General features: G+C 40.8%; 1 protein-coding gene across 1 annotated transcript; it reads right to left on the minus strand.

Moving 5' to 3' along the window:
* Positions 1-11,262: 11,262 nt before the first annotated feature.
* LOC140905436 (uncharacterized) lies at positions 11,263-12,951 on the minus strand. The gene is made up of 2 exons (XM_073328830.1): positions 12,369-12,951; positions 11,263-11,780 (listed from the first exon to the last, which is right to left on the minus strand). Exons 1-2 carry the CDS (start codon positions 12,949-12,951, stop codon positions 11,263-11,265), a joined length of 1,101 nt encoding a protein of 366 aa, XP_073184931.1.
* Positions 12,952-13,706: the final 755 nt, after the last annotated feature.

A 13,706-nucleotide genomic window follows, 5' to 3' on the forward strand; every position in this document is an offset into this window, starting at 1 on the left:
ATATCTCTTGTAACTGACAATTTTGCAACACAAAATCAAGGTAAGATTAATATATGAAACATTCTTTATCATATTAGTTGTACAAAATAAAATTTGGTCAAGCAACATTTTCCCTTCCAATGTCAAGCAACATTTTCCCTTCCAATGTCCTACAATATGCAGAAGTATATACTTGTAAGTTGCTATTGTACAAAAGACCATTTAAGGAACAGCTTCGCTTCTGCAACTCTGCAGATAAGAGAACAAGGGAAGATACAAAATCACCAAAGGGGGTACTGAAAAAGTACAAAGAAAACAAGGATGATGTCAAATATATGATTGGGTGGGAGACACAGAATTCAATGACGTTTATCAACAACAATAACAACAAATTTAGATCTTAGTTTGTGGCTGTGGAATTTTTTGTATAGTTATATTGTCTATTTCTCATAATTCATTTTTAATTTTTTGCTCTTAAGCATTTGTTCTCAGAAGGAATTATGATGCCTTTAAGCTAAGAAAAAACACTTCCATTAAGAAGAAGGATTGTTTTCTGGTTAAATCACAGATCATGGAGCCCAGAGCTCTGGACTCAGTTCCTGGCTTTCCTTCCTCAGCCAAATTCATCCCTGGTGTAAAAGCACTAAAATCAGGGATGAATCTGTCCCCATGACTTTGCTAAATAATTTAACCTCTGTTTGTCCATCTGTAACATAGGGATAATAATTACCTATTTTCATAAGTGTTAATAATCGCAAAACTCTTCTGTTTTAATCAAGTACAATTTTATCAAGGGCTATATGGTTATCAAAGGCAGCTATATCTTTACATGTAGGGTGATCAGATGTCCCGATTTTATAGGGACAGTCCTGATATTCGGAGTTTTTTCTTATATAGGTGCCTATTACCCCTCACCCCTGTCCTGATTTTTCCCACTTGCTATCTGGTCACCCTATTTACATGAGAAATACCCAAAAACCTTTAAATTGCATTTAGGATTAACCAGGATCAGACATCATGGAGAGGGGTTGCCCGGTTTCACTAGCATGCATATGAAGATTATGAGGACAAAATTCTGAAACTTTTAATTTTGATGGAGAATAATTTACATTATCTTCCAGTGGATGGCTCTGTGTCTGCTTTCAAGCTCTTTAAAAAGAGAGTGTACGTGAAATGAGAGTATACTGTCTTTTTAGTTGTCTAATGCATCTCGTAGGAATCATCGACGTTTTTCTACAAAATAACATGCATCATTTCTGGTTTAGCTGGCATAAAGATCTCCCCAATAGAAGATGAAAACAAGGACAGCAATTTGCTAATGTTAATTTAATGACACCAGAATTTTGTGTTCTTGCTTGAAATTTGGCTGACAGTTACTGATGCTTTTAGTGGCAACAGCTTTCTATTCTGAATCTCAATTTATAGAGCAGCTCTTCATTTATGGCATGATTATGGTTCTCATGTTCCCACCTACTTCCATGGATATTGGTAGTTGTCATAACTCTCAATTTGCTTAAATCCAGATATGAGGCAAGTAGCTTTAGGGGAACTGTTTAACTGGAAAAATTCTGTTGCAGGAGCAGGTTGAAAATCTGAAATGTTCATATTTGCAAATTAAGAATGACAAGGAGAAAACTATTGCAGAAGTATAAGACAAAGAGGGCATAAAATATAAGGGTCTGTTACAAGTTTTATGGATTTTCCCTTATGACTTTTTAGTGGGAGGGTGGAGGGAAAAAGGAAATCAAAACAAAAAGAACTTTTACTCTGGATTGAAACTTGGTATGCAAAATATTGCCCCATGTGAACTAGGAAGAGATTCCTGGCTACTGTTTTCAGTGCATCACCTTTAGCAATGCTGACTTCCTAAACAACTCAAGACAGAATTAAAATATGTTGTAATACCCTGTTTCTCATACATGACCACACTGAAGAACCTAATACTGTCTTTATTGAATTAGGCACTGCTTGAAAGGAAAAAAATAATAGTCCAATTTTTTTTCCTAAAAAAGAGAAATGAAACTACCAAAAAGGAGATCTGGGAGTTAAACTGAAAATAGGGAAGCAGACCTTCCTATAGATGAGTAATGCTGTGGTTTCAACAGGCTTAATAATGCATGAACTGAAATTAATGCTCATTAAGAGTTTTCAGAATAAATGAAAAAGCTAAACAAAAACTAATGACCCATTTACTGATTTGTAATGCAGAAGCATAGAAGGGGGTTTACATGACCCTCACACAATATCCTTGTTTCTCCAACTTATATAGAGCTGACAACTGATATAGAGCTCCATTTCCTGCCTCCAGTGCAGCAGATGTGCCAGACTAGGCTGGGGAGAGAGGAGATGTGGCTGGATTGCACTGTGCTCTGCTTAGTCTGTGCTGGTGTAATGGCTCACAGAGGGCCTTTGCAACTCAGCACAATTTACAGCCCTTTGACTGATCTTAGTTGTTCTATGCTTCTGGCATAGCCCAAAATAAGGGTGTTGCAAAGATGGCTTAAAACGTATCTTTGCCTGCTCCTGTTTCCTTTGTTGTACACAGGAACAACAAACCACAGAAATTTAGTTAATAAATTCTCCAGAGGAAAGTTACAACAGATCCAGATTCTAACTGTGTGCTCCTACATGGAGCCAGGCTCAGAATAACCACAGTAAAATCTCTAAAGACCTGAGTCTCTTCTTTCTTACATCAGTGTAAATCTGGAGTAATTCCAATAACATTTAAGCTACAGTGGTATAAAAGATGTAAGTAAGAGTAGTCAGATTCTAACATATTTAACTTGCCTGAGCTCTAGTTGAAATTGGAATATCTATTGGTGAGGCATGCTGTTTACCAATATTCCCAACCACTAGTTCATTTAATGGACAGCATATAAATATACAAATGATTAAACTTGGAAAAAAAACCCACTTCGTTTACATTTTCTACCTTTCAATCTTGCTACCAAGTAGCTACTACTATATTTTGTATATTTAAAGGGCCAGTTTCTCAACCTCTGTAAATTTGTATAGTTCCACTAAAGTCAATGGCACTATGCCAATATGTACAGGATGAGGATCTGGTTTCTTGTCTTTTAGTGTGATAAACTCTTAAAAAGAAGTTTTTTTTAAAATCTCAGGTGGACTCTCTTATGTCACATACTTTGTGAAAGAAAGAAAGAAAGAAAGAAAGAAAGAAAGAAAGAAAGAAAGAAAGAAAGAAAGAATTCTACTCTGTAGCTGTCCTTCAGTGGGGACATGTGTGGTACCATTTGCCTCCATAACTACATGTATTTTTTATGGTTTGTTATTATAAAAGTCTTTAGTTCACACTCAAAAAGTGTAGTATTAATCACAAGATAAATACTTTACATTTATAAAACCAAAAGAAACAGTTAAATAAACAAAAACAATATTGTGTTTGCTGGACAAGACTTAAAAAAATGTTATAAAACAATTAGTGTCCACTATTGACATGAACTAACCAGTTCAGCGGTCAAAATTATAGTTTATATATATGGTTTATATATATAAAATTAAAAATAAAAGCCCTGGGAAAAGGCATTGAAAATGGTATAAGAATAGTTTCTCAGATACACACAGAGATAGATTAATAAAACCTTACAGCATATACAATAGATTTAAATGATTCCTTAAGAATTGTAGTCATACTCTCAAGAAAGGAGGAGGCTGTTGAGTCATCATGAAGAAAGGAAAAAGGAATGGAATGTGTTCTGATCATAACCATTACAGATGTCAGATGCAACTGAGACAGACATATGAACAACAAAAATATTCATCAAATGATGCAAGAGACTAATAAAGTTGTCTGGCATTTGAGGACAAACACTTATGGCACTTTGAAAGAAACCATGGAAATGAATCTACATTCTAGCACATCTGAACTGTTTGACTCGCACTTAAGAAATACAACACTAGCTTTTTGAGCTTGTGCTGCTTTGAAGTCTAATGCCTGAGGAGAGGATTAATTTTAAAGGTGTTGGGTAGTAAACTATTTGCAAGATTTACACACACAGCTCATTTTGAAGATCATTTTAAATATATCAGTGCAACAGGTAAAGAGTCAAGTTGCTTTTACATTTGGAGACTTCGCTTCTGGTGGACCTGATGACAAAAAACAAGATACGATTCTATACCATGTGGCATAACATCAACATTTCAATAAAAATAAACCCAACTTTTTTGTTTGTAGTGGATAAGCTACCATCAATTGATATCCAGTCTACTTTTGTTGTAGAGCTAACACAAAATAAACAATGTAAACAAGTAGGACTTATTTTCAAATATTTTGGCATAGCTCCAATTTTAACGACCAGTGGTTCTTATTATAACTTACTTTTTCTCTATTGGTCACAAGGTAAATTGCCAAAAAGAGAATTGGATTATTCCTCACCTTAACTCTATTTTATTTCCTTTTTTCAGTATCTATAATCCTTTTCTGAGATTACTCATTTACTTTATAAAAGAGGGAGTCCTTGATTCTCCCCCTCTTTGTTGCTCTAACCCAGTAACACAAACCACAAGTACCTAGTTTTCTTTGTGCAGCAAAAATTAATTCTGTGTCTGTCTCTTCTCCAAAATGTAGAATTGCATGCCCCATAAATGAGGCTACTCAGGTCCAGGCACTAATTAACCCAATCAAATTCTCAACTGTGGGGGTGACTCACAAAGGAATTTAGGCATTGGAACATTAAGTGTCATGGCAACTTTTAGACACCTAGAAAATCACAGGAACAAAACTGAGTCCACAAAGCCAGACCTGGGTGCCTAGGCTCCCTATACAATGAATGGAGATAGACAGGCCGTTAGACTTTGATCCAGAGAAAAGCCTGTACGCTTGGCAGGGGCTTAGGTCAGGTAAGTGTTCCAAGCCCTGCCTCTCTAATGGAGATGGATGCTTAAGTCCAGGCTGCAGGTAGGTGCCTAGCTCTGCTTGTGATTGTTGAGCCAGGGAAAATAGGCATATGGCTACCTAAGTTGTGTGCAGGGCTGGAAACAAAACAGCTAGTGGGGAGGTGGACCTCCCTTAGAACCAGGCTTCGCAGAATTTGATTTTTATTTTTTTATAATTTTGACAGATAATATTGATGTTTATTTTTCAGCTTTTTTCTATTTTTATCAATTTAAATTTTTACAGCTGCAAGAAATTATACGGGGTGAGAATAATTATTTAATGACAGCCGATGTTGAGATTCAAAAAGTTAAAGCTTTATAACTATTAAAACACAAATTGTCAACATCACATGTCAAACTATACAAAGTAAAAAGAACAGGAGTACTTGTGGCACCTTAGAGAGACTAACAAATTTATTAGAGCATAAGCTTTCGTGGGCTACAGCCCACTTCATCAGATGCACAGAATGGAACATATAGTAAGAAGATAGATAGATATATACACATACAGAGAAGGTGGACGTTGCCATACAAACTGTAAAAGGCTAATTAATTAAGATGAGCTATTATCAGCAGGATAATATGCAAACTAGATACCATTAACTTGGATTTGAATAGAGACTGGGAGTGGCTGGATCATTACACATATTGAATCTATTTCCCTATGTTAAGTATCCTAACACCTTCTTGTCAACTGTCTAAATGGGCCATCTTGATTATCACTACAAAAGTTTTTTTCTCCTGCTGATAATAACTGCAAAGAAAAACAACATTCACTGTTAACACTTGTCACATAACTCTTTAGAAAATTTGTGCATGAACATATTGTAGCATATGGGGTAATTCATGACAATATTCTACAAGGGATTATATGGCATGATGAGACCATATATTACATTAGAAGTCCTTTTTAGACAAGTAAAAAAGAAGCAAAAAGTGCACAGCTACTAAAGTCTGACAGTGAACTGTACTAAAAAAGAATTAATACAATATTAGATCAAGTAATCACAACAAACTGCAACATGTATGTTTTTGCTAGTGAATCAGGATTCTCAGTAAACCAGATATTAACAACATATAAGAAATTACATGCAAATGGACAGTAATTACTGTGGAGACCAACATAATAAATAGTAAGGCATACGTAAAAAATGGACAACACAGAAACAACTTTGAAAAAGTTTGCTGGAGCAAAGTAATACATGAAAGAAGATTCAACAATGAAAATGAGCAAACAATTCAGTTGACTACATGGGATTCTTAGCAGGAATTTAAATATTAATTTAAAAAGTTAAAGATGATCTGATAAATTTAAAATAACAACTAACGATGGGGTGTTGTGCTGAATGCCCCCAATAGAAAGAGTAAGATGGGTATTTGTATGTGGCCCTGATCCAGCAAAGCATGCTCCTAACTTTGAGAACATGACTAGTCCATTTAAATTGATTTTAATGGGACTACGTAAACTCGGAATGAGCAAACTCTTAAAAACCTGTTTAATAATGTGTCCCACTATGTTTAAATATTGTAAAATATATAGTGGATTGTAGCCATCTTAAGTTATTTTAATACTGCTTTGTGGATTCATCAGTAACGCAGTATGACTAAGAAGTCTAAAGTGATACAGCAAAATGTGTCATATGAAAAGTTTAAAAAACACTGATCTTTCAAACCAAAAAACTGCAATCAGTTTTCAGAGGAAAATCCTGTTAAAAGTACGATGGAAATGTATCAGTTTCATTATGGCTGCTCTGAGTAATTATCTTTGAGAAATTAATTTTTTCCTTCTAGCCACATACATGAGATATTCAACAATCATTCAGATTTGATTCACCTTATCAACCAAACTATAAACTTTCATGTAAATGTAGTTTGAAATGTCAATCAATTATATTCAGCTCTGGCCCCAGACCTAAAGCCTGCAGCTCTGTTGAGACTACTCAAGTCAAGCATATGAGCGTTTACTGGATTGAGTCCTACGTTTGCACTGACAAGAAACTAGCAGCAACTTTTATGGTGCTCACAAACAAATAAGGTTATAAATAAAATGTATGGTGGTCCTGCTTACAATGTTTCTATTGCTCTGAAAGTTTTTACCATTTTGACAGAGAGATTTACTATTACATGCAGTGGGAAATGCTGCCAGATCCGATTAAAACTTTTGAACCAGGATAAACTTTTATAGAATTTCTTTTACAAGAAAAGGAAGCTTCTGATTTAGTTAAACCAGTACCAACTAAAACTTATTTGTGTAAGGACACAAAAGACTTGCATGTGGTTTTTCATTATTTGCCAATTCCGTGGAAATGATGCAGCACAAAAAAAATGCTGACTGGAGAGTCAGTTGTGTTTTCCAGGTACTTTCTGGTTTTGAAACATCAGCTTTGTCCAATTACTGTGAGTGGTGCAGTTGGTGCAGTTCAACTCTAGACTAGATTTTACACTATTAATACATTTAAGAATAGAGAAATTCACCTTAAATCTAACATTTTTTGTTAAAAGCAATAGCACATTTATGAAGTCAAATATTTTCTTTGAATAAACTAAGACATCTATAAATACTAAATGGAAAACGACATTTAATTTCAATGTTTCATTCATGTTCATAATCACACTCCATAGATGTATATTTTAACCTAAATAAAGAATAAGGATTTGTATATTGCCATACCACCATCTCCTGATGAGGACAGATAAGATTCAGTGAGCTAAAGTAGGGGAAATGACCAAAAGGATCTATGCAGAGAATCTAAATATTGGGTTGCATTATTTGCTGGTGCAAACTGGAACAACTTCACAGGTGTAGTAAATTGACACAGTTCCATTAAAGTCAATGATTTTAATTATGAACTCTGACGAAGGGACTCAACCTCAATGTGCTGGTACAGCACAATGTACAGTGGGGATCTGCTTGTGCCCTGTTGACTCTAATAAAAAATAATAATTATGGTTAAATTCACAATCCAGTGGGCCAGAAGAGCATTTTTTCATTACTTAAGGCCTGTGCTAGGTCTCCACAGAGAAACCTGCAAGCAAGCCAGCTATCCTATGGGCCCTTCACATCCTCTGTGCACCGTAGGAGGCTCTGCAGAGGCTGATGTGAAGAATGACATTGGGGTGGACCAAGAATAAACCTAGGTAGCGGCCAAAGAATGTCTGAAAATTATTCTGAAATAAGATACAGTGTGTTTAAAGAGCAACTAATATTGTGGAATAGCTTATTGTCCCCATGTGAATTCAGTAGTCTTAACTATCTAAACAAGTGGTACAGAGGAGTAGGATGCCACTATTTTATCTGTGTTTTATTCAGTGACATGAATTTCATCCTAAGTATGGAAATGATGCCTATGCCCTTTCTAACCTAACACCAAAGACAGTCACTAATTTTTAATTTTGAAAAGTTAAAGCATCAATTTTAATTTAATCATATCCAGTATTAAGGGCTTGTCTACACATGGAGTTGTTTCTGATTAACTTCATGACAGGAGTTAAACTCCAAATGCCCTATGTGCCCTATTCCCAAGTAGTCTGGCAAATTAATCAAAACTTAAATTTTGTTTGCATGCATTGTTCTTTAACTTTTGTCTTCATAAAAATAGACACTTAAACCTTGTGTAGATTATGAAAAATGTGTTTTTTAAAAGTCAAGGTAACTAATATGCTTTGAAACACCAGTTAGCACCTAGCATGGACACGGTTTAACAGCTTTACAACTGTGTGAGCTGATGATCAGGTAACATGATTGTAAAGATGTCAAACGGTGTGTACAATAGGAGTGGGACTTAGGCATTGCAACTTTAAGCATCCTGGCACCTAACTTTTAGGCACCTAGAAAATCATAGAAACAATACTACAATCCACAAAGGCTGAGTTAGGCACCTAGGTTCCTAAACAATGAATGGGGATAGACAAACAACTCAGAGGGTATGTCTACACTACGGAATAAGGTCGAATTTATAGAAGTCGGTTTTTTAGAAATCGGTTTTATATATTCAAGTGTGTGTGTCCCCACAGAAAATGCTCTAAGTGCATTAAGTGCATTAACTCGGCGGAGCGCTTCCACAGTACCGAGGCTAGAGTCGACTTCCAGAGCGTTGCACTGTGGGTAGCTATCCCACAGTTCCCGCAGTCTCCGCTGCCCATTGGAATTCTGGGTTGAGATCCCAATGCCTGATGGGGCTAAAACATTGTTGCGGGTGGTTCTGGGTACATATCGTCAGGCCCCCGTTCCCTCCCTCCCTCCCTCCCTCCGTGAAGGCAATGGCAGACAATCATTTCGCGCTTTTTTTCCTGAGTTACCTGTGCAGACGCCATACCACGGCAAGCATGGAGCCCACTCAGGTAACCGTCACCCTATGTCTCCTGGGTGCTGGCAGACGTGGTACGGCATTGCTACACAGTAGCAGCAACTCCTTGCCTTGTGGCAACAGACGGTACAGTACGACTGGTAGCCGTCATCGTCACGTCCGAGGTGCTCCTGGCCACGTCGGCTAGGAGCGCCTGGGCAGACATGGGCGCAGGGACTAAATTTGGAGTGACTTGACCAGGTCATTCTCTTTAGTCCTGCAGTCAGTCCTATTGAACCGTCTTATGGTGAGCGGGCAGGCGATACGGACTGCTAGCAGTCGTACTGTACCATCTTCTGCCGAGCAGCCATGAGATGTGGATGGCATGCAGTCCTTCTGCACCGTCTGCTGCCAGCCAAAGATGTAAAAGATAGATGGAGTGGGTCAAAACAAGAAATAGACCAGATTTGTTTTGTACTCATTTGCCTCCTCCCCTGTCTAGGGGACTCATTTCTCTAGGTCACACTGCAGTCACTCACAGAGAAGGTGCAGCGAGGTAAATCTAGCCATGTATCAATCAGAGGCCAGGCTAACCTCCTTGTTCCAATAAGAACGATAACTTAGGTGCACCATTTCTTATTGGAACCCTCCGTGCAGTCCTGCCTGAAATACTCCTTGATGTACAGGCACCCCCTTTGTTGATTTTAGCTCCCTGAAGCCAACCCTGTAAGCCGTGTCGTCAGTCGCCCCTCCCTCCGTCAGAGCAACGGCAGACAATCGTTCCGCGCCTTTTTTCTGTGCGGACGCCATACCAAGGCAAGCATGGAGGCCGCTCAGCTCACTTTGGCAATTAGGAGCACATTAAACACCACACGCATTATCCAGCAGTATATGCAGCACCAGAACCTGGCAAAGCGATACCGGGCGAGGAGGCGACGTCAGCACGGTCACGTGAGTGATCAGGACACGGACACAGATTTCTCTGAAAGCATGGCCCTGCCAATGCATGCATGATGGTGCTAATGGGGCAGGTTCATGCTGTGGAATGCCGATTCTGGGCTCGGGAAACAAGCACAGACTGGTGGGACCGCATAGTGTTGCAGGTCTGGGACGATTCCCAGTGGCTGCGAAACTTTCGCATGCGTAAGGGCACTTTCATGGAACTTTGTGACTTGCTTTCCCCTGCCCTGAGGCGCATGAATACCAAGATGAGAGCAGCCCATACAGTTGAGAAGCGAGTGGCGATAGCCCTGTGGAAGCTTGCAACGCCAGACAGCTACCGGTCAGTTGGGAATCAATTTGGAGTGGGCAAATCTACTGTGGGGGCTGCTGTGATGCAAGTAGCCCACGCAATCAAAGATCTGCTGATATCAAGGGTAGTGACCCTGGGAAATGTGCAGGTCATAGTGGATGGCTTTGCTACAATGGGATTCCCTAACTGTGGTGGGGCTATAGACGGAACCCATATCCCTATCTTGGCACCGGAGCACCAAGCCGCCGAGTACATAAACCGCAAGGGGTACTTTTCGATAGTGCTGCAAGCTCTGGTGGATCACAAGGGACGTTTCACCAACATCAACGTGGGATGGCCGGGAAAGGTGCATGATGCTCGCATCTTCAGGAACTCTGGTCTGTTTCAAAAGCTGCAGGAAGGGACTTTATTCCCAGACCAGAAAATAACTGTTGGGGATGTTGAAATGCCTATATGTATCCTTGGGGACCCAGCCTACCCCTTAATGCCATGGCGCAGCCAGACACCAGGGCAGTTAGAAGAGCACAGGAGGGCGCGGTACGCATCAGAGAAGCTTTGAAAACCAGTTTCACGACTGGCCAGGCTACGGTGTGAAAGTTCTGTTTGTTTCTCCTTGATGAAACCCCCCACCCCTTGGTTCACTCTACTTCCCTGTAAGCTAACTACCCGCCCCTCCTCCCTTCAATCACCGCTTGCAGAGGCAATAAAGTCATTGTTGCTTCACATTCATGCATTCTTTATTCATTCATCACACAAATAGGGGGATGACTACCAAGGTAGCCCAGGAGGGAGGAGGGAAGGAAAATGCCACACAGCACTTTAAGCACAGCACTTTAAAAGTTTACAACTTTAAAATTTATTGAATGACAGCCTTCTTTTTTCGGGCAATCCTCTGGTGGAGTGGCTGGTTGGCCGGAGGCTCCCCCACCGCGTTCTTGGGCGTCTGGGTGTGGAGGCTATGGAACTTGGGGAGGAGGGCGGTTGGTTACAGAGGGGCAGCAGTGGCAGTCTGTGCTCCAGCTGCCTTTGCTGCAGCTCAACCATACACTGGAGCATACTGGTTTGGTCCTGCAGCAGACTCAGCATTGAATCCTGCCTCCTCTCATCACGCTGCCGCCACATTTGAGCTTCAGCCCCGTCTTCAGCCTGCCACTTACTCTCTTCAGCCCTGCACCTCTCCTCCCGGTCATTTTGTGCTTTCCTGCACTCTGACATTATTTGCCTCCACACATTCGTCTGTGCTCTGTCAGTGTGGGAGGACAGCATGAGCTCGGAGAACATTTCATCGCGAGTGCGTTTTTTTTTCTTTCTAAGCTTCACTAGCCTCTGGGAAGGAGAAGATCCTGTGATCATTGAAACACATGCAGCTGGTGGAGAAAAAAAAAGGGACAGCGGTATTTAAAAAGACACATTTTATAAAACAGTGGCTACACTCTTTCAGGGTAAACCTTGCTGTTAACATTACATACATAGCACATGTGCTTTCGTTACAAGGTCGCATTTTGCCTCCTCCCACCGCGTGACTACCCCCTCAACCTTCCCCCCTCCCTGTGGCTAACAGCGGGGAACATTTCTGTTTAGCCACAGGCAAACAGCCCAGCAGGAATGGGCTCCTCTGAGTGTCCCCTGAAGAAAAGCACTCTGTTTCAACCAGGTGACCATGAATTATATCTCACTCTCCTGAGGATAACACAGAGAGATAAAGAACGGATGTTGTTTGAACGCCAGCAAACATACACTGCAATGCTTTGTTCTACAATGATTCCCGAGTACGTGTTACTGGCCTGGAGTGGTAAAGTGTCCTACCATGAAGGACACAATAAGGCTGCCCTCCCCAGAAACCTTTTGCAAAGGCTTTAGGACTACATCTAGGAGAACCGCAAATGCCAGGGCAAAGTAATCCTTTCACGTGCTTGCTTTTAAACCATGTATAGTATTTTAAAAGGTACACTCACCAGAGGTCCCTTCTCCGCCTGCTGGGTCCAGGAGGCAGCCTTGGGTGGGTTCGGGGAGTACTGGCTCCAGGTCTAGGGTGAGAAACAGTTCCTGGCTGTCGGGAAAACCGGTTTCTCCGCTTGCTTGCTGTGAGCTATCTACAACCTCCTCCTCATCATCATCTTCTTCGTCCCCAAAACCTGCTTCCATATTGCCTCCATCTCCATTGAAGGAGTCAAACAACACGGCTGGGGTAGTGGTGGCTGAACCCCCTAAAACGGCATGCAGCTCATCATAGAAGCGGCATGTTTGGGGCTCTGACCCAGAGTGGCTGTTCGCCTCTCTGGTTTTCTGGTAGGCTTGCCTCAGCTCCTTCAGTTTCACGCGGCACTGCTTCGGGTCCCTGTTATGGCCTCTGTCCTTCATGCCCTGGGAGATTTTCACAAAGGTTTTGGCATTTCGAAAACTGGAACGGAGTTCTGATAGCACGGATTCCTCTCCCCAAACAGCGATCAGATCCCGTACCTCCCGTTCGGTCCATGCTGGAGCTCTTTTGCAATTCTGGGACTCCATCATGGTCACCTGTGCTGATGAGCTCTGCATGGTCACCTGCAGCTTGCCACGCTGGCCAAACAGGAAATGAGATTCAAAAGTTCGCGGTTCTTTTCCTGTCTACCTGGCCAGTGCATCTGAGTTGAGAGTGCTGTCCAGAGCGGTGAGAATGGAGCACTCTGGGATAGCTCCTGGAGGCCAATACCATCGAATTGTGCCCACAGTACCCCAAATTCGAGCCGGCAACGTCGATTTAAGCGCTAATCCACTTGTCAGGGGTGGAGTAAGGAAATCGATTTTAAGAGCCCTTTAAGTCGAAATAAAGGGCTTCATTGTGTGGACGGGTGCAGGTTTACATCGATTTAACGCTGCTAAATTCGACCTAAAGTCCTAGTGTAGACCAGGGCAGAATGAGAACAAAAGACATGCTAGGCAGGGAGATGCTTAAGCTAGACAATGGGAGATGCTGATGATTGGGGGGAAGAGGTGTTAAGCCCTTCCCCTGTCATGGAGATAGGTGCCTAAATCTGGCTGTAGGGAGGCACCTATCTCTGCTTAGTAATCCATGAACACGAACCAGCCACATAGAGTCAGGCAGTTTAAGTGCTTCCAGTATACTCCAAATATGTCGAACAATTGCAGATGGACTTCAAAGAAACTGAGGACCACTTACTGCACCTCATATACTCCAGAAGAGACCATCTCAGACAAGAAATCATCACATGCTCTCACACATTGAAGGAAAAAAACAAGGAAAGTTACCTGGAAATCATGCAAGAAATCCAAAACAACTATAAAAAAAACTG

This window comes from Lepidochelys kempii, chromosome 1 (assembly GCF_965140265.1).
Source record: "Lepidochelys kempii isolate rLepKem1 chromosome 1, rLepKem1.hap2, whole genome shotgun sequence".
Lineage (NCBI taxonomy): Eukaryota > Metazoa > Chordata > Testudines > Cheloniidae > Lepidochelys > Lepidochelys kempii.

Coding starts and splice junctions, on each gene's coding strand:
- LOC140905436 (XM_073328830.1), bottom strand. CDS start 12,951: ATGCAGAGCTCATCAGCACAGGTGACCATGATGGAGTCCCAGAATTGC. Junction 11,781..12,368: donor AGGCGGAGAAGGGACCTCTG/GTGAGTGTACCT, acceptor TTTCTCCACCAG/CTGCATGTGTTTCAATGATC.